This window comes from Scyliorhinus canicula, chromosome 9 (genome assembly GCF_902713615.1).
Source record: "Scyliorhinus canicula chromosome 9, sScyCan1.1, whole genome shotgun sequence".
NCBI lineage: Eukaryota > Metazoa > Chordata > Chondrichthyes > Carcharhiniformes > Scyliorhinidae > Scyliorhinus > Scyliorhinus canicula.
Window position 1 is genome coordinate 154563842 of NC_052154.1, and position 21614 is coordinate 154585455.

Here is a 21614-nt window from a genome sequence, read left to right on the forward strand (position 1 = left end):
CTCTGCAGCAACGGTCTGGGAAGCTTTGAAGGCAGTGGTCAGAGGGGAAGTAATCTTGATACGGGCCCACAGAGAAAAGGTGGAACGGGCTGAGAGGGACAGGTTAGTTGAGGAGATACTCCAGGTGGACAGGAGATACTAGGAAGACGTCGGGCTACTGAGGGAGCGGCGGAGGCTACAGGTGGAGTTTGGACTGTTGACCACAGGGAAAGCAGTGGAACAGTTGAGGAAGGCAAAGGGGGCGATCTATGAGTGCGGGGAAAAGGCAAGCAGAATGTTGGCGCACCAGCTCAGGAAAAGAGAGGCGGCGGCTAGGGAGATAGGTAAAGTAAACAGTAGAGACGGTAATACTGTCCTGGACCCAGCGGGAGTAAATGAGGTGTTTAAGGACTTCTATAGTAAATGATGTGAGTCGGAACCCCCGGCTGGGGTGGAGGGGTCGAGGCAGTTTTTGGATCAGTTGAGGTTCCCGAGGGTAGAGGAGGACCTGGTGGAGGGGCTGGGAGCCCCAATTGAGATTGAGGAAATAATCGAGGGGCTGGGGGGCATGCAGTCGGGCAAGGCCCTGGGTCCTGACGGCTACCCGGTAGAATTCTATAAGACGTTTTCAGAGATATTGAGCCCACTGCTGGTGAGGACATTTAACGAAGCAAGAGAGAAGGGAGTGCTCCCCACAACAATGTCGCAGGCCTCGATTTCATTGATCCTGAAACGGGAGAAGGATCCGGAGCAATGCGGGTCATGCAGGCCGATTTCTCTACTGAATATGGACGCCAAACTGCTGGCTAAGGTACTGGCCACAAGGTTGGAGGACTGTGTCCCGCGGGTGATAGGGGAGGACCAGACAGGATTTGTTAAGGGCAGGCAACTCAAGGCCAATGTTCGAAGGCTGCTCAATGTTATTATGATGCCCTCAGAAGGAGAGGAGGCGGAGGTGGTGGTAGTGATGGATGCGGAGAAGGCTTTTGACCGGGTGGAGTGGAATTACCTGTGGGAGGCGCTGGGAAGGTTTGGATTTGGTGAGGGCTTCATTGACTGGGTGCGGTTGCTCTATCAGGCACCTGTAGCTGGTGTGCGTACGGACCGGCTGAGGTCGGGGTATTTTAAACTACACCGAGGGACGAGGCAAGGGTGCCCCCTCTCCCCGTTACTGTTTGCTCTGGCCATAGAGCCATTGGTCATGACATTAAGAGCCTCTAGCAACTGGAAAGGGCTAGTTTGGGCGGGGTGGAGGGGATGGGGGAAAGAGGTGGAGCACCGGGTCTCGCTCTACGCAGATGACCTGCTCTTGTACATTTCGGACCTTCTGGAGGGGATGGGGGAAGCAATGCGAATCTTGGGGAAATTTGGCAATTTTCCGGCGTATAAATTGAACATGGGGAAAAGCGAGATGTTTGCGATCCAGGCAACAGGACAGGAGAAAAGACTGGGAGAGCTGCCGCTTAGAATGGTAGGGAAGAGCTTTCAATATCTGGGAATCCAGGTGGCCCGAGAATGGGAGGTACTGCACAAGTTAAACCTATCCTGGCTGGTAGAACAAATGGAAGGGGTCTTTAAGAGATGGGACATGCTCCCGCTATCACTGGTGGGGGAGGGTACAGACTGTGAAAATGATGGTCCTCCCCAGATTTCTGTTTGTCTTTCAGTGCCTCCCCATCTTCAGCCCTAAGGCTTTTTTCAAGCAGGTGAATAAGATTATTTCGGGCTTTGTGAAGAAAGTGTTGCTGGAGCACAGTCGGGATAGGGTGGATTGGCGCTGCCGAACTTCTGTAATTACTACTGGGCAGCTAATATATAGCCATGATTAGGAAGTGGGGGAAGGGTTGGCATGGGAGCGGATGGAGGCGGCGTCATGTAAAGACAACAGTTTGGGAGCACTGATAACGGCACCTCTTCCGTTCTCGCCGGCCCAATACTCCACAAGTCCGGTGGTGGTGGCGGCTCTGAGAATCTGGGGCCAGTGGAGGAGACATAAGAGAGTGGGATGGTCCAGAAGGATCACGTTCTGAAATCACACTGGCCCAATTCCCATTTTTGGCTCCTTGTGATATTTAGCGGCCATGACGGGATTTGCGCCCGTGGCTAATGGGCCCGCTAAATCCCGCCCAAGGTAGTTCCTGATAGTTCGATAGGGAAATAAGAAGAGAACTCTCCACTCTAAGAGTGGTTAGAGTATGGAACTGACCGCTACTGGAAGTAACTGGTATCTTTCTGTGCCATCTACGCCATGTAATTCTGTGTCATGTGTGAAACAACCTCTGGTCAAAGTATACAAACGCATCAGTTAACACTAAGAACAAATTCTGTTCTATAATACCTCCGTGCTTGCCATTTGTTTTTAACGTATTCTTTCATTGCTCTGATCACAAGCTGCTGTGCAGGATATTTTGACCTCATAAAATGGGACTGTAAAGCGATGTTTTTACCAGTGTTAACTCTGAAGCAATATTCTCAGGTGGATCGTTTATCTGCTTCGCTTCTCTGATTCATTTGTGAATTTATTTTCACCATCATTGATGTTCATGCATATAAAATGAAACAGTCATTACTTGGAGTAATAACAAGCTCCCTGCAGTAAAAAAAAACACACACTCAACATCACTTCAATCAACTGCTTCATGGTTTCTGCTGAATTCAGACAACTTTACACCAATTTCCTGCAAATCAACTGCCCGAAGCAAAGGGATTTGGGGACTTTGTACTTCCAAGCTAAGCACATCTGCGATGGAGACTCACAACACGGGCTCCGCCATAATGTTATCTTTGAGTCATAGGGCTGGATATTGTGCAGCTCATCATGGCATGAACCATGGTAGCTGGGCCCAGCTAATTATGGATTAGGTCTTATGTCCGTCTATTGGCAATGGGAAGACTTCCTCCGAATGATTGTGGTAGGGCTGACCCAGGGATTAGCCACCGCCGGTGAGATTTCAATCAGGCTCATTAATTAATGCAAGCTTAAGGATTAAATGGAAGCCACATAAATTTCCCACACCATTGAAAGGCCACCCAGCTTTTGTCAGTGGCTTGCTAGGCCATTTCAGTGGGGGCAGTTAAGAGTGAATCGCATCGCTGTGTGGGTCTGGAGTCACATGTAGGCCAGACTGGGTAAGGATGACAGATTTCCATCCCTGAAGGACATTAGTGACCCAGATGGGTTTTCACGACAATCAGCGATGTTCTTTCATGGTCATATTTTGCTTTTAATTCCGGGTTTTTTATAGAATTTACAGTGCAGAAGGAGACCATTCGGCCTATCGAGTCTGCACCGGCTCTTGGAAAGAGCACCCTACCCATGGTTAACACCTCCACCCTATCCCCATAACCCAGTAACCAAACCCAACACTAAGGGCAATTTTGGACACTTAAGGGCAATTTATCATGGCCAATCCACCTAACCTGCACATCTTTGGACTGTGGGAGGAAATCGGAGCACCCGGAGGAAACCCACGCACACACGGGGAGGATGTGCAGACTCCGCACAGACAGTGACCCAAGCCGGAATCGAACCTGGGACCCTGGAGTTGTAAAGCGATTGTGCTAACCACAATGCTACCATGCTGCCCTTTTTTTTTCTATTGAATTCTAATTTCACCATGGTGGAATTCGAACCCAGGACCCCAGAGCATTACCTGGGTCTCTGGATTACTAATCCAGTGACAATACCTCTGTGCCACCGCCTCCCCACAAGGGTGTGTTCCAGCACTGAACAGAGGGGTGGCTACTGAAAGCCTCCCCGCTGCCCTTGCCTTACACTCCACTCCCACAGCCTGACAACCTGTGATTTCCCCCACCGAAATGCCACTCATCCTACGTCCTTTAAAGGAGACTGAGTGGTCCTGGGATCTCCCATCATCTTGGACCCTGGAAGAATACAATGCCGCTAGCAGCCGTCGTTCTCACTGGCATCGGGGGCATGAGCAGCTACAGGTCTCGGATTGGACATCAGCTCTTGCAGACAGGACTTCTGCCACTGAGGACCTCAATCGCAGGAAAGGCATCAAGGTGGCCAGTTGAGTGCCTGTAGGGCACATGATTCCACTGGGCCTCCTCAAGGAACTGATTGGGAACTCCCCACTAATTCTCTGCTTGCTGGGAAGGATCCTAATTGGCCTGACAACATCATGGCCAGCAAGCCATTACAGCACTGTAGGAGGCCATTTGGCCCATCGAGTTATGCCGGCTGTCTGTAGGGCAATCCAATCAGTCCCATTCCCCCACTTTAACTCCATAGTTCTGCAAGATTTTAATTCCATTAATACCCGTACAAATTTCTTTTGAAATCATTAATAATCTCCACTCTCATCACCCTCATTGGTAAGTTCCAGATCATTACCACTTGCTACAGAAATAACCTCTTCCTCACGTACCACCTGCTCAAAATATTAAATAATTAGCGAAGGGGAACAGGTTTCATCTACCTTGAATACCTTATCTAAACCTGTCATAATGTTGTACGTCTCTATCAAATCTCCCCTCAACCTCCTTTGCTCCAAAGATACAATGAACCTCAGCTTTGAGTTCAAAAATGGGATTTGTTTACAGCCCAAAGTACTTTCCATCCCTTGGATACTTGAAAATTTTCATTCCACCCAATTCATGTAGGTTATAGATAGAAAGATGAGACACAATGTAACATGGGCTGCAGATTCACTGTGGCCCATTTTCCACTACTGTGAAAGTCCAGATTCACTACACAGGGAGTGAAGGAGCCTATGGGTGACAGCATTTTATTAAGTGCACGGATTTCTCTGCAATCATTATTTTTTTCTGGTATTTCTTCAAAAACAAAATGCACCACCAGCCATCAAACTTTTTATGTTATTTGATTTCAGGATGTGGGCATCGCTGGCAATGGCAATATTTATTGCCCACCTGCCCAGGGAGTCACAGCTCTTTGTATAACTGGGGACCTTGCGAGGCGTTCAGGGCAGTTTAATGTCACTCGCATTGGGGTGTCGGACTGGAGTCCTGTATCGGCCAAGACTGGGTCAGGACGGCAGGCTTCATTCCTGAAAGTTCAGCTGTAAGCCAGTTGGGTTTTGGAACAATCCAACAGTGTATTATATATTTTTAATATATTAGCTTCATTGTCGCTTTTGCTGAGACTAGCTTTTTATTTGCAATTTTTAAAACTGAATTCTTGCCTTGCCTCCTGGACTTTTCTCTTTGTGCCTTTGCCTCCCACTTAATCCTTACTCCCTTTATCTTCTTTCCCCCTCCACCCTGCCCCATGTCCGCTCATTCTGCACTGTTCAGCAAAGCAATCTGTGTGTGCCCCTGTCTCTGGTACAGCCGCACTTGAACCAGTTGCCACGTTTTGTAAGGAAATCTATTTAAGCTGGAGAGCACTGATGTTGAAGTATCTGACATGAAGAGATCAGGAGCTTGTAATTCTCCCCTCAGGGTTTACAGTTCAGCTCGAAAAATGTTGAAGAATTGAACAAAAAATGCTGAAAACATTTAGCAAGTCAGGCAGGATGTATAACGAAAGGCACATATTAGCATTTTGCAGGGAAGTTGAAATCGCGAGCCGCTAAAAGTTCAAGGTCCCTCTCGCTAAACATCTGCGATATTCATGTGATACAATGATAATGGAGTTATTGGCTAATCACAGCAAAAAACCTCAAACAAGAGGCTGAAATTTTGCCAGGTGAGTGAGGTTATCAGACATAAAGCAGGAGTCTGAGGCCGTACGTGACGGCAGTGGTTGCTTGGCGATTTTACCACAGTGGGCCTCACATTTAATTAACAAAGGCAGGTGGGCTCTCTATACAATCAGCCCAATTGCAGGGCCGGCACTTAAAGCCACAACCACACCACTGGGACAGGTGGCTGCTCCTGAGGAGTGCAGGAAATCTCAGCATCGAGGCAGATAAGTAAGAAAAAAGATTTAAAATTCATGGTAAGAGATTGCAGAGCTCTGAGATGCAAAGGGATCCAGGTGTCCTTGTGCATGAATCGCAAAAGGTTGGTGTGCAGGTACACAAGTAATTAGGAAAGCTAATAGAATGTTATCATTTATTGTTATTTATTTATTTTTTAATTTAGATTACCCAATTATTTTTTCCAATTAAGGGGCAATTTAGCATGGCCAATCCACCTACTCTGCACATTTTTGGGTTGTGGGGGTGAAACCCACGCAGACACGGGGAGAATGTGCAAAGTCCACATGGACAGTGACCGGAGATCGAACCTGGGACCTCAGCGCCGTGAGGCGGTTGTGCTAACCACTAGGCCACCGTGCTGCCCGTTATCATTTATTGTGAGGGCAATTGAATACAAAAGTAGGGAGGTTATGATTCAGTTATAGGAACATTGATGAGACCTCATCAGGAATACTGTGTACAGTATCGGTGTCCTTATTTATGGAATGATGTGAATTCATTGGAAGTAGTTCAGAAGTGGTTTACTAGACTAATACCTGGAATGAGAAGGTTGGAAAGTCTAGACCTGTATCCGCTAGAAGAGTAAGAGGCGACTTGATTGAAACACATAAGATCCTGAGAGGTCTTGTCAGGGTGGACGTAGACCGGATGTTTCCTCGCGGGAGAATCTAGAACTAAGGATCATTGTCCAAAAATAAGAGGTCGCCCATTTAAGACCGAGATGAGGAGAAATGTTTTCTCTCAGAAGGACATGACTCTCTGAACTCTCTTCCTTAAAAGGTGGAGGAAGCAGAATATTTGAATATTTTTAAGGCAGAAGTGGATAAGTTCTTGCTAAGTCAGGGGGTTAAAGGTTAATGGTGGCAGACAGGTATGTGGAGTTGCGATTTCTATAAGATCAACCATGATCTTATTGAATGGTGGAACAGGCTCGGGAGACTGAGTGACCTGTGCCTGCTCCTAATTTATATGTCCGTATGTTCTTATGGGTCGGAGAGTCAGAGGGCAAACCTCTCCTGGGAGGTTATTGGGACCATGGGTGCTGTTTTACCTCCTAAGTAGCCTCTTCTTTAGCCCATGGACCCCCTCCCCCTCCCCCCCAGTCTGTTGGGAGGCCACCTCCATATAACTACTTTTGTGGCATGTGATTGCCCCACCATTGGCAAAGATCCAAGATGGCTCCCCATGATTTTACCAGCCCCTGCACGCTCCTGTCCACCTCCCCAAGGACAAGACAAATTCAGCCCAATGAATCCGCAATCGACTCAGACATGAGTGGTCAACAGCTTTGGGAACCATTGATCCAAAGCCACCTGTTAGTGTCAAGCATGTTACACTCAGCACCCATCATGTCTTAAATTACCCTGAGTATTGTAATCTACAATTTCATAACTGATAGATTTTTGTTGGAAAAGACGAATAAGGGTGAAGGGAGCAAGGCGAGCAAATAGAGTTAAGATACAAATCGGCAATGATGCAACTGAAGGCAGAACAGGCTTGAGGGGCTGAATGGTCTCCTGTTGCTTCTTGTAAATTAAGTTTCAATGGCAAGTTACTGGAACTGTATAGATTGATAATTGATAAAATCGGGCAACTTCACACAAAGCCACTCTGACTGGAGGGCAGATGCGGCAAGGAGTAGGTGACAAAAACAGCACTCACTAAAAATACATAAATCTTGTCTCTGCCTCTCTCTCCCTCCCTCTCTTCCTCTCTCGCTCTCTACTCCTGCCCTGACCAAGCGACCTTATAAGGAGTTTTTCCATGCCTCTTTCATTTGCGTGGGAATGAATCAATGCTCTCTCCTCCAGCATCTCCCTCATGATTCTGTTCCATACATTGACTCCTCACCCACTGGAAAATTGTTTCCACGGATTCATTTTGAATTTCTCCTCTTCCGGGGTTGCAGACTATGTACTCTGGTTCTCCTATTCCACAGAAGGTGAAACCTTCGTCTTCACGCTCTGCATTATCGCTAGTCCAATTATGATTCCAGAAAGTGCAGTTGTATCAATTCCGGTGAGAACGTGCCCAATGCTAATGCCTCCAGCTCCTGAATCATTGGTTCCCTGGCAGCATCGCAGCAAACTTGGCCAATATAACTATTAGCTAATTGGCCAGGAAAAGCCAATTTATTGGAGGATTATGAAAGTGAAATATTCAGCTCATTCGGAAGCCTTCCAAAAGTTTAGGTTTACAAAAAGTAGTTCTACATTGCAGTGGTGAAGTAGTACCATCCTCCCTTCACTACCGGTGGGAGAGTACAGAACGGAGCGAGGGGTGGCATAATCTGAAAATTGGAGGCAAGCATATGAAGTCGGGGCGTGTTTCTTTACGCAAAGGGTCGTGGAAATCTGGAACTCTGTGGATTCTGGAGGTCAGGTCAAGCTTTGAAGGCTGAGATCAATATTGGGTACAGGAGAACCAAGTTCTCAGAATCATAGAACCTGACAGCACAGTTGAAATGAAATAAATTGCTTATTGTCACAAGTAGGCTTCAAGAGAGGTTTCTGTGAAAAGCTCTTAGTCGCCACATTCCGGCGCTTGTTCGGGAAGGCTGGTACGGGAATCGAACCCACGCTGCTGGCCTGCCTTGGTCTGCTTTAAAAGCCAGAAATTTAGCCCTGTGCTAAACAGTTGGCGGTCATTCAAGACATTGTGCTCCTTGTAGGAGCTACCCAATTTGTCTCTCATCCCTACTGTCTCCCCAAAGTCCTGCAAATGTCTTTTCTCTCAGTATTATAAGCCATGCCTTTATTACTGTTGGCAATGGGCAATTACAAACCCAATGGGTGGATAGTGCTTTCATTATTTTTTTTCTAATTTTTGCAAATATCTTTTTGGGAACCATTTGAGAAGACTGCAGTGAACAGTGTGATGCTTTCTCTGTAGCAGTTGGCAAGATAATTGTTACCAATTTTCAATAGTGATATTTCTGATTGCATAACAGGCTGTTTGCTTTGGCAGTAGCATTGGATATCTTACTGTCAATTGTAATATGTTCTTTATAAACTTTACTAAATTACACCAGTGGCAACACTTCACAAGCGCCCCATTGACTGTAAAGTGCTTTGGGATATGCTGAGGTGTGTGAGGTACAGTACTGTAGAAATGCAAGACTTTTTTCTTTTGGCCAGTATGTTGCTATTCAATAACTGAACAGCTATTGGATATGGACCAGAATAATCATAGGTTAATGGGATACAGTATCTTTTCAGCCAGAGTTTGTTTTGAAAGGTTTTTCCATGCTTTCTCTATCATCAGTTAGCAGCAGCAGAGGGGTTCATCAACAGGGCAACACAATGGTTAGCACTGCTGCCTCACAGCGCCAAGGTCCCGGCCTTGTGATGACTGTCTGTGTGGAGCTTGCACGTCCTCCCCGTGTCTGCGTGGGTTTCCTCCGGTACTCTGGTATCCTCCCACAGTCCAAAGATGTGTGGGTTTGGTGGATTAGCCGCGATAAATTGCCCTCCGAATCCAAAGATGTGCAGATTAGGTGAAGTTACGGATATAGGGCAGGGGCCTAACTAGGGTTCTCTTTCAGAGGGTTGGTATAGACTTAATGGGCCAAATAGCCTCCTTCTGCACTGTAGGGATTCTATGGTTCTATACTACACTTCACATCTTTGGTTTCTGTCCAATCTAAATAGACCTATAACCAGCAACATTCCAATGAGTAATGACTACCCATTTTTAAAAATTCTTTCATGGGACATAGTGGGCATTGCTGGCTGGGCCAGCATTTATTGCCCATCTTTAATTGCCCTTGAACTGAGGGGTTTGCTAGGCCATTTCAGAAGGCATTTAAAAGTCAACCACATTGCTTTAGATACGGAGTCACATGTAGACCAGACCAGGTGAGGATGGCAGATTCCCTTGCCTAAAGAGCATGTGTGAACCAGGTGGGGTTTTTTCCCCGACAATCAATTCTTGGCCATCGTTAGACTTTTCATTCCAGATTTTTATTGAATTCAAATTTCACCACCTGCCGTGGTGGGATTCAAACTCCGGTCCCCAGAACATGACCCTGGGTGTCTGGGTTACTAACCAAATGACAAAAACACAACACCACCATCTCCTCTTTTTAGGCTGATATAAAGAAGGGACTGCTGTTTTAAAAGTGTACCTGTTAAGTGGTGAGCCATGATCTAATTGAATGGTGATATAGACTGAAGGGGCTGAATGGCCTCCTGCTGTTTCCATGTTCCCTGCCAAGGGCATTCTGAAGTACAGGGCTGAATGACTGGACGCAGCTCTCTGATAGTTCCAAGGGCTGGGCCGGACACCCATCCACATCTTTCAACCCTAAGCACTTTCCCCTGTCCATCACACTCTCTTTGCCCTGCGATTGGTGGCTGCTTGGCCGCTAAGATGTGGAATTCCCTCCCTATGATAACCCTCATGAGGATTATGAGTAATCACTTAGTGATCTCACTGTGGGGTTCGTGGAGTACCCATGGTAACGGGCTGAGGCCTGTCCAGCAGGGACCCGTTTTAAATACAGCCCCAGACCCGGACTGGAAGTTCCTATTAGTCCCGGGCTGGGACACCAGTGCTGTTTACTGCTGGTGAGGCTTTACTTTTCAGTTAAAATAAATTTGGTTTAACCTTTATCTTTGTGTCTCCTGGATTACTACCCTCCCAAATTTTCTCTCTCTCCTCCTTTAAAATGCTCCTTAAAACTAAGCTTTGCGTGCCCTTTACCTCCTTATGTGGCTTGGTCAATTTGCTGCTGAGAAATGCTCCTGGACATGTTACTCTGCTGAAGGTGCTAGTTAAATACAGGTGGTTGTTGTTGTGAGGTGAGAGAACTTAAGATCCTGACTATAACCAAGAAAAGTGGGGAATGGCGTAGGGTGGAGTTGAGTCTCCATTTCAGCCACTTTCCCCCTTCTCCAGCCTTTAGTGCTGACAGTGATAGAAAATAATCACAAATGCCTTTGGGCCATGTGGAGATCAGCATACAGCATACAGCATAAATATTGTAACCATGCTGGGAATGTCTGAAGAGGAGAAATGAAAAGATTGAAATGTTAAGGCACTTTGATAAGAAGAGAAAGAAATGATAGATCCGCCTGTGGCCTTGTCTCATGATGATCAAGATTATGAAGATAAAACCTAATCCATGACAAGCAATGTTTCTCTGTTCTGTGACTCCATCAGTCATTCTCTCTGATACTTCCATCAAACCTGTATTCAATTTTAGTATATTACCTGACACAAATTCCTCCTTGTTCTTGGGCAGTCCCTCATGGTCGACGATGACTTGTTTCCTCTCCGGGGACTTGGGTTCTGCGGTGGTTGATCCTGGATCCAGAGACTCTGCCACAGGTTTGGCAGGTGGTGTTTGATGAGGTGGGTGGGTGGGCCGCTCTGGATTCTGCACACTCTTTCTGCTGTTTACACTTGGCCTCCGCGTGCTCCACCCTGCAACGCTCGAGGTGATTGGCGCCTTTGTGGATGCTTCTTCTCCAGTTTGTCAGTTCTAAAGCAAGCGATTCCCACGTGTCGAAGGGGATGTTGCATTTATTTAGGGTGGCTTTCAAAGTGTCTTTGCAGCGTTTCCTCTGCCCTCCTAGTGATCGCTTGCCATTGCGGAGCTCGGAGTAGAGCACTTGTTTTGGGAGTCTTGTGTCAAGCGTCCGGACAATGTGGCCGGCCCATCACAGCTGGTTGAGCGTGACCAGTGCCTCGTTAGGGAGAAGACAGTCACATTGGTGCGCCTATCCTGCCAGTGGATTTTCAGGATTTTGCGGAGGCAAGGGATTTGAGGTGTCTGCTGTAATTTGTCCATGTTTCTGATGCATACAGGGGGGCAGGGACCATGGCTGCTCTGTAGACCATCAGCTTGGTGCTGGATTTGAGGTCGCGGTCTTTGAATACTCTTGTTCCTCAGGATGCCTGATGCAAAGACTGCACTGGTGCATTGAAGTCAACGGTGGATTCCATCGTCAATATCTGCTTGCTCAGTGAGGAAACTCCTGAGGTATGGGAAATTATCCACATTGTCTAAGGGCTCACCATGGAACTTGATGGTCGGAGGGCAGTTTTGTGTGGCAGGAGCAAGCTGGTAGAGAACCTTTGTTTTCCAGATATTTAGTCTGAGGCCCATTCTCTCATAGGCCTCGGTGAATGCGTCAATGATGGTTTGTTGCTCAGCCTCTGACTGTGTGCACACACAGACATCATCTGCATACTACAGCTCAATGCCAGAAGTTGGAGTGGGCTTGGTTTAAGGCCGGGAGGCATTGGAGGTTCAACAGTGTCCCACTTGTAGTATAACTCTACTCCACTGCGCATCTTCAAAGTGATGAGGGAGTGTTGCTGCGAGGAAGATAGAGATGAGCATTGGTGCAGTTATGCGTCCCTGTTTGACCCCAGTTTGCACACATACTGGGTCTGTGGTGATTCTGTTAGTAAGCATAATGGCTTGCATGTCATCTTGGAGCAGGCGGAGAATGCTGACAAATTTTAGGGGGCAGTTGAATTTGAGGAAGATGTTCTACAATCCCTAACGGTTGAGAGTCGAAGGCCTTTGTGAGATTGAAGAAGGCCATGTACAGAGGTTGATGCTGTTCTCTGCACTTTTCCTGGATTGTCGTGTGCTGAAGATCACGTCCATTGAGTCTCTTGATGGGCGGAAGCCGCACTGAGATTCAGGGAGGAGCTCCAGCTCTTCTCTCGATGACCTTTCCCATGGCGAGAGTAGGGAAATCTTTAGTGAGGGCCACAAAGAATCCAGCATGAGTTTTCAGGATACAAAGAAATAACATTTATTTACAATAACATATATATATATATATATATATATATATATATATATATATTATATATACAACAGCAGCAACTTCCCTTGCTGCTCACTCCTCTCTCTCTCTCTGTTGGTTCCCAACTGGCCAGCTCTATTTATGCAGGGAGTCTGCTAATGGTTTCTCCGCCCCCTCATTGGGGAAGCTCATACTCCCATAGGATTGTGGGATTGTCATTAGTCCCCAGCTAATGGTAAGCAGGCAGGTTATAACAAAATCCCTGATCTCCACCTCCAATCTCCACCATTTAATAAAATCATGACTGATTTGATAGTAACCTCCAAATCAGCATCCCATCAACCCCCATTAACCTTGCTTACCAAGAATCTATCCGCCACTGACATCAAAATATTCAAAGACTCTGCTTCCACTTACTTTTGAGGAAGAGAGTCCCAAAGGCTCACGACCCTCAGAACATCCACTCTGTCAAGACCACTCAAGGTATTGTATGTTTCAGCCAAGACGCTTCTTACTCTTCTCAACTCCAGCGGACACAGGCCTAGCCTGTGCGAGGGCATACCGACGTGAATGGGCAGTCCAACATGGAGGGACCATCAGGCGTAAATACCTGATCTGCATTGCAAGTGGGATGTAAGTGGTGATCCATAATTTTAAAGTCCCCGTTACATCATTGGTGGGGAGAAGGGGGGAACAATCGAGTGGGAAAATCCCACAGACGTAAAAGACGTTTTGGCCTTCCTGCTCAAATCTCGACCCCTCCACCTTTCCTGCAACCACCTACCCCCACCCCACCCCTGTCTACCGCCTCTCAAACAGGGCGGGAACATTTCCCCTTTGCATTCCAGTCCACTGGAAATAAAGGAAGACCAGCATTCTGTCAGCTTTTTTTTGGATTATTTTCTCCGCTTGTTCATGATGTTTTATTGATCATTGCACTAAGAACCTCCAAATCTCTATCAAACTCTGCTGTTCTGCTTTCCCCACCCACACCACCCCCTCCCTGCCCCAAGTACCCTGACATGTCGTTTTTTCAACCCAGAACAGGCGCTGGCCTCTTTCCTGCGAAACTTGTCATCGTCCCATCTATTTTAGGTCCATAATGAAATAAAAATCAGCAGGCCCTGATTTCTCCGTTAGCCGGAGCATTGCTAGCCTTTGGCATCTGCAGTCGCAATGTGGGGTATGTGGGAGTGGGTTTGATGAATTGAAGTGAGGCTCACAACCAGGAGAATAAATGCCGAATAAAACCCAGCAAGGAATATATATGAGATGAGGTTAAACGCAAATCTGGCAAGGGCTGAAAGAGTAATAGCGGAGAAACAATTGTATTCATCACACACTCGCTTATAGATTCATTTATATTCAGAAGGCATGTCCTTGCTTTGGCCCTATTCCATTTTTTAAGCGCTAGGGGATGTAGAAGCAAGTTTTATTACTCAGAACATGTAGCAAGGTTACAAGAATGATAATCTGCTGGGATTCACAGATGTGATAAATCTCCTGATACCTTGGTTGAGGGATCTTTTTGATGTATTAAAATAACAGTGACAAGCTTCTCAGAAACAGTTGATTGGCTCTCTGGGACGTCCTGTGGTTGGGACGAGCATGAAATAAACACAAGCTCTTTTCATCTGTTTCTTTCCAAATCAGATTATTAATTTTTTTATTTGTAAATTCACGCAAAGCTGTAAATCTGCAAATCTCTGCCCCGCAGCCTGCTTAATTATTCATTCAGCAATCCCGGGCAAACAGGGAGATTGGAAAAATACAGGGAGCAGCTGCTGCTGCTGTTGAAATGTCGCATTTTCCTGGACTGAGGTAGCGCCAGAAGAGTTCATTCGGCCCATCGTGCCTGTGCCAGCTCTTTGAAAGAGCTAATCAATTTGTCGCACTCCCCCAGGATCTTTCCCCATAGACCTCCAGTTTTTTTTTCTTCAAGTATTTATCTAATACTATCAACAGGCTGTGGTGCAGCCAGATTGGATGCTCTCTATTGCACATCTGTAGAAGTTTGGCAGTGATTAAATTGAGAGGGGGAAAGGGCCCAGCGTTACTGAGTCCAGCTTCCAGAGAAGGCCTGGCCTCTGGTCCATGGTCGAGGGGAGCTCCAGCAAGACCCAAAGGTTGAGGAGGTCGGACCCATCCCAGAAAGGCGATTTGCCTGGACAAGAGTCCACCAAAGAAGACTTCCCCATCTAGAGATGAGCGGAAGATAATGCCACGCCTGTCTGCACTTGCCAAGAGAAGTGGTGGGTCATCTCTGCCACATTCTGCGGGAGGTTCTAATGCCCGTAGTTTGGGGCGACATCCCGTCAATGGCACTGAATGTCACCGGCACTCAATGTTTTTGCCTGTCGATCGTTCCACTCACAGTCCTCAGCACATAAATAAGGAAAGGAGATGACAGATGCCCTCTACAGTAAGGCTCATCATTATGTGAACTTCACACTTGATGAAGTTAGCCAGGCTGCTAGATTTCAGGAGTTTGCGGCTATCTCAGATTCCCTAGAGTACAAGGTGCAATCAAATGCACCCATGTGGCATTGAGAGCTCCTTGACACCAACCCTGATGTTCATCAACAGGAAAGGTTTCCACTCCCTGAGAGTGATAGTCACCACCACAGCAATGATGCTGTGTCAGAAAACTTGATGCAGCAGCGGCCATCTTTATGAGATGCTTTTTGTGGACATTGAGATGTGAACATGAGTAAAGGGAGCATCGTGGCTGCAGATCTTTGGCACAACCAACAATGGCGGCCTTGTCATTTGGAGTGATAAATTATCACTGATAATTACCCCTCCAAGGTGAGTGAGGATACCTAGCTCTATGGAGGCTTGTTGAGTATGATTGCTAATGAACTTTGCAGACACCTAAGTAAGGAATTTGACACATCTCCCTGACATAAACACAAAGGTAGAGTAACCAACAGAAGTCAGCTGCACATCATATGAATGATAGGCGCTTGCCAAGGGAGGAGAATACTGAATGGGAACACTGCTCACTCTCACAATAAGAGGACACATAAATGCATGTGCACAACACTTTCAAACGATGAGATCTTTCCCATGAAAAGCAAATGTATTTGCAAAGGTGCATGATATTTGCAGTGATTGAAAACCCATGACCCAGAATTGATTTCAAAGCTTCTTAGTTTCCTAAACTTACCGCAATGTCTCGGTGCATGCCCAACATCCATAGCAGATGTGGAGGCAGCCTGCTGACTGGTATGCCCTATTGTCATTGATGAGTTTGGCAGGTGTCCTCAGTCAAGAGAATCAGGTATTGGAGAGTCAGTCTCGGCCTGTTTTGGGGCAGGTGCACCCTCCTCGGCGTGTACAGCTGGAGGGTATAGGCTGGGCTCTCAGAATGACATGGCTGGATGGACCCGGGGTCTACAGATGCTGGTCCTCCTCCTTGTTGGCACCTGAGGGCCCCTTCCTGACTCCCTGAGGAGAAGGGGCACCTAGAGGGAGGTCAATGTGCCTTTGTCTAGCCACTGATGAATCCCACCAATGCCTATAGCGACGGAGTGTAGATCTAAGCGTAGTTCCAGCAGGATCTGCTGGGCCCAGGTCTTCAAGGCACCTCCCACCCTTCTCGTGGTGACCTTGAGATGCTCGCATGTCGGAGCCATGGCATCGGACACAACACGGGTGGACTCCTCCATCCTTTGGTCAAATCTGCTGGCTACCTCACGCAACTCTACCTGATATTCCTGTCTTTGTATCTCATGCGTGTTTCCACCAGCCACTTCCAAGGGCTCACCATTTGACTCCGACTCCACGTGTGCCTGTTCTCCAGAAGTCCATCGAGTGCCAGGGACCTGGGCTGTCACTGCTTCTGATTGCTGCAGAGACATGACAGTAAGGTGTTCCCCAGAATGTGACCGAATCTAATGTAGATCCATGGACTACTGGGGTGTGCGTCTCTGAGCTGCTGGAGGGTGCAGGTGGACGCAGTGACTTCCCTCATGGCTCCTCCGCTTCCTCCTCTGAGGTAGCCTGGAGACTGGAACATATGGTGGGTCTCCACAGAGCAGATGGATATAGCTCATTACCAGAATGAACACAACATTGCATTTCACTTACTGAGACTATCAGGGTGGGATCAACTCGTGGAGAGCCAATCTGTGCTGCTGGGAGAGGCAATCTCTGGTCTTGCCCGCCAACATGGCAGCATCCTCCTCAAATTTTCTCAGATCCAGCATTTCGGCTTTCCCTCCTCCAGTCTGGGACCTCACCGCCTTGCTTGGCTGCGATGGAGATAAATGGAATGCAATGAGATGAGATGGAGGAGAGGTTGGGAAGCTGCTTGTCTGCTGTGCCCTCCGCAGTAAGGGCTTAGGATGGAGTTGATCCAGGATGATTGATGAGATAGTGGCGAAGTTACAGTGCACGTGAGATAATCAGTGGTGATGTGCCCCCCCCCCCCCCCCCCCCCCCCAAAATATTGTGTGTAATCCCTCTGGATGGTGAAAGTGAGGGTGCCGATTAAATATGGCGCCCGGACCTACGGCCCCATTAGGTGATGGAGGAGCGGACGAATCAGTTCCTGACTCGCCAGGTGATTTTGGGAGAAACTCGACTATGCATAATTTATGAGCTTCGGAGTACAGTGTCAGGCGCGATTTCCCACCACATCCTCCAACGGGAAGGTCGCCGTGGAACCAGCATGCCACGGAAATGTCAATTTCCACCTGATGATTCAATGCCTACTTTTATCAGGAAATCAGCCTAGATCAACTGGTCACGCTGTAATTACATCACCAACGGCACTGCAGCCACCTCCACTGGCAGGAGTTTGTAATTACAGTGGGACTTAGATTGGAAACAATTGACAGAAATTGCTGGAATGTATTTATTTTTTTTTTTATAATTTCATTTGCATTAAAATGATTTGAAGATGATTCGTCAAGATTGGATTGGTTAAGGAGAAGGTGTAGGAGGCTTTTGGAAACAGGGCAGGATTTGGACTATTTTCTCAGAGGGAAGGTTATATGGACTGGTTGGGACTTGCTGTACGCGCTGCTGTCTCTCAGGTCAATTCTATACTTCCAGGAATGGCGGATGCACAAACTGTCCAAGAAGCAGTGCTGTGCCCAATCATTGGGTGGAATTTTACTCTCCTCTCCTGTCCGCTGGCCAGATCTTCTATTCCCATGAGAGTCAATGGAGCTTTGAATGGCTTGATGGATATTGCGGCCCTGCTCCCACCGTAAAATTCCACCCATTAATTTCATTACAGCGTCCTCCCTCTCCCAAATTCCCATCTCGCAGTTTTGTTTTTAATTTAGAGTCCCCAATTATTATTTTTTTCCAATTAAGGGGCAATTTAGCGTGGGCAATCCACCTAACCTGCACATCTTTGGGTTTTGGGGGTGAAACCCAAGCGGACACGGGGAGAATGTGCAAACTCCACACGGACAGTGACCCAGAGCCGGGATTCGAACCCGGGTCCTCAGCGCCGCAGTCCCAGCACTCTCCACTGCGCCACATGCTGCCCTCCCATCTCGCAGTTGACCCATTCTCATCCTGATTGCCCTCTGCTCTCAGCGACTCAGTGGTCTGAATTTGAAATGCTCTGGTCCGGCGAGCTGGACATCCAGAAAGAGCCCACAGCTCGCCTCCTGGTCTATGTCAATGATGGGCAATATCGAGGGGAGGTTTGGGCATTGGGTGTGTCTGTGCTAGAGCAGGGATCAATTTGTGAACCTGCTTTTAGGCTATTATGCACTCATCGATCTCTTAGCACCTATGGGATCTTACTGTGCTGAGCTTCCCTCTTTCTTATATCACAAAGCAGAGTAATATCCCGCATGGGACTTACTTCCAGGAAGTAATTACTCAAAGCTTTCAACATCGGCTTGGGTCTCTATAATTACAAGTTCTTTATGCCCATGTCTTGGGGTTGGTCCACACCAAACCCCCCCCCCCCCCCCCCCCCCCCCCCTCCACCCCGCCACCTCCACTAGTCTTTAAATGAGGCATGAAAAACAAATATTTACACCTGATCCTCAGGTTTCTGTCTTCAACTACTCATACAGAGCCTAAAACCAGCCTATACGAGTTTCTAGACTTTAGTCTCAAACTTCACTGTTTATGATGGTATTGATGGTCATCAGAGGTGGAGCAATTAAATTCGGGGATGCTCAAAAAGCTAGAAATGGAGGAGTGCAGGGATCCCAAAGGGTTGTAGAGCTGGCTGTGTTGCAGAGATAGGGACATGAGAGGGACAAGTATTTGAAAACAGGGGTGAGAGTTTTAAAATAAGGCGATGCTGGGCATTTGGCCAAAATAAGTTGGCGAGCCACAAGCGTGTCTGGTGGTCTGGACCTCAAGGTTACAAATGGTAGAATATGACAAACCAGCCAGGAATGTTGGAATAATCGAGTATAACGGTAACAATGATGTTGATGAGGATTTCAGCAGCAGAACAGCTGAGGCAGGGATTGAGATAGATAATGTTGTATCTTTAGACTAACAGTACAAAAGAAATAGACTGCGTGTGGGTTGAGCGCAACATCAGCAGAGGTTTATTAACTAGGTCTTCACTGTATAAAGACTGGTACTAGACTCAGGACAAAAACTCATAATGTAGCCAATGATGCCACTTTTGTCACATGATGCCATTCTTAAAGAGACATTGCACGCATCTACAATAACCCACATATATGTAACATCCCTCCCTCTTTAATTCTATTGTTCAACACAACTAATAACTAGTATTTTAACATCATCATTTACATATATATACAAGTTCAGGCATCAAATATTACATTGTAACAATACAGTTGTTAAGATAGACAATCATGTGAATGTCTATTTCACACTGGTTGCCTGGTTGCTCATTTCCGGGACTTTGTTCTTCTCGACCTTGGATGTATTTTCAGGTTCTCCAATAGATTTATCTAGCTGGAAGACATTACAATCTCTTTTTCTGATGGAAGACTTGTAGTAGCAGGTACCTCTGATGCAATCTCTTCTTCTGTAGATGAACTAGATGTTACATAGTCAGATGGAATGGAGACCATTACCTCTTGAGATTGTGCTGGCACTGGTACACTAACACGTGTTGACAATAATTGATGTGCATGGCATCTCCTCACATCGGTCATTTGAACCGTGTAGGATATGGGACCAGTCTGAGCCAATACCGTCACCAGCACGCATATCTCACTAGTCCTGTAGCTGCCCGCTAACACTTATTTGCCTTGTTGAAACAAGCACTTTCTTGAGTTACCTTCTCGCCTCAAGATCTGTGACTGTTGGTTTTGCTCTACTATGGCAGATGCCGCCTCTGGTAAGAATAAATCAAAGGTAATCCTCGACTTATTTTTCACCAAGAACAAAACTGGTGATCTTTGTGTAGTTGCATGTGTTGTATTTCGGTATGTTGCTAAAATCTTGTTCACACGGCGATGAAGTGAACCTTGGTTCTTGGAAGCTTCCAGTTCCTGCTTCATGGACTGGACAAACCTTTCAGCTAAACCATTCTTGGATGGGTGGTAAGGTGCCGACTTTATATGTTGAACTTCACACATCTTTAAGTAGTCTTTGAATTCTTGGGCTGTAAACTGTGGTCCATCGTCGCACATGATCTGTTCTGGTTTTCCGAATCTCAAAGATCTCTCAATGGTTTGTTTCGCAGTGATTAGGACCACCTCAGGCCACCACAACAACCATGAACATGTGCCCTCGAATGGACCAGCAAAGTCAATGTGCAGACGTTGCCATGGTATTTCAGGCCACTCCCATGGATACAATGGTGGTGCGACCCTTACCCACGCACATGACTGGCAAAGTCTTGCTTTTTCTTCTATCTGGGCATAAATTCCTGGCCACCAAAAGTAGCTATGTGCTAAATCCTTCTTTCAAACTGTACCTGGATATCCTTCATGTAGTTGTCCCACTATATTTTGTTGCAAATTTGGAGGAATAATTACTCTCAGCCCCGACAACAGACATGTGTCCTGTGCTGTTAAATCAAGTCTCCTGGAAATGTATGATTTTAATTCAGGATGTTTTCCTGCTATCCTCCTGTTTAATACCATTTCCAATACCTTCCCCATCACAGGATCATTTCTGGTAGGCCTTTGGACTTGAGCTGTAGTGACTGAAACATTCTCAGTCTGTGAACAGTATAAAATGTTATCGTAACTAGGTGGTATCTGGGCAGCTGGTAAAGGCAGACATGATAATGCATCCGCATTGGCATGATTTACTGACTGATGGTATTAGATCTCGTAGGGATGTGCAGAGTATTAAAGACCATCTTTGGATTCTACTTGCAGCCAATGAAGGGATCCTTTATGTGGCCCAAATACAGCTGTTAAGGGCCTGAGGTCTGTCAACAATGTGAAGTGACAGCCATTCAGATATTGGTAACATTTCCATACACTAAATATGATAGTCAATGCCTCCTTCTCCAACTGAGCTTAGTTAGATTCTGCACTTGTTAATGTACGAGATGCAAAAGCTACTGGTCTGTCTTCCCCTGAGGGTAGTATATGTGTCGCCACCACTCCAACACTATACGGTGAAGCATCACAGGATAGTTATAACGGTAACCTTGGATTGAACTGTACCAACACTCCTGACTTCTTCCGGGCTTCTTTTGCTGATTGATGAGCTTTTTCGTATTTAGATGTTCACTGCCATGCCTGTTTTGCGCACAACAAGGTGTATAACGCTTCAATAGGGCTGCCAGATTCTGGATGAATTTTCCATAGTAGTTGATTAACGGCAGGAATGGCTGAAATGGCCTGTAAGCCACTAAGGATCTGGTCAATTGATCTCTGAAATTAAGTTGATGTTTTTCTAAAGGGTAATCTCTTGTATCAGAATGGGCCTTTGTGAGTGAGATTTGTGAGCAGGTGTTAAGGTACAGCTGCCCCCTTCATTTACTGGCTGGCCTGCCATAGGTCAATCTTGCTGGACTTCTGTCCTTCTGCTAGGC

General features: G+C 46.6%; 1 protein-coding gene across 2 annotated transcripts in view; it reads left to right on the plus strand.

The window, feature by feature from the left end:
* The window catches only part of LOC119971809 (polypeptide N-acetylgalactosaminyltransferase 18-like), a 400070-nt gene that overhangs the window by 366462 nt on the left and 11994 nt on the right, over window positions 1-21614 (plus strand). Inside the window, exon 11 of one of the 2 annotated variants that reach the window (XM_038807980.1) lies at window positions 4836-5026. The exons of the other annotated variant lie outside the window; for it this stretch is intronic. Coding sequence (XP_038663908.1) covers window positions 4836-5026 — 191 coding nt within the window. The remainder of the gene's footprint in view (window positions 1-4835; window positions 5027-21614) is intronic. 2 annotated transcript variants of the gene reach the window in all.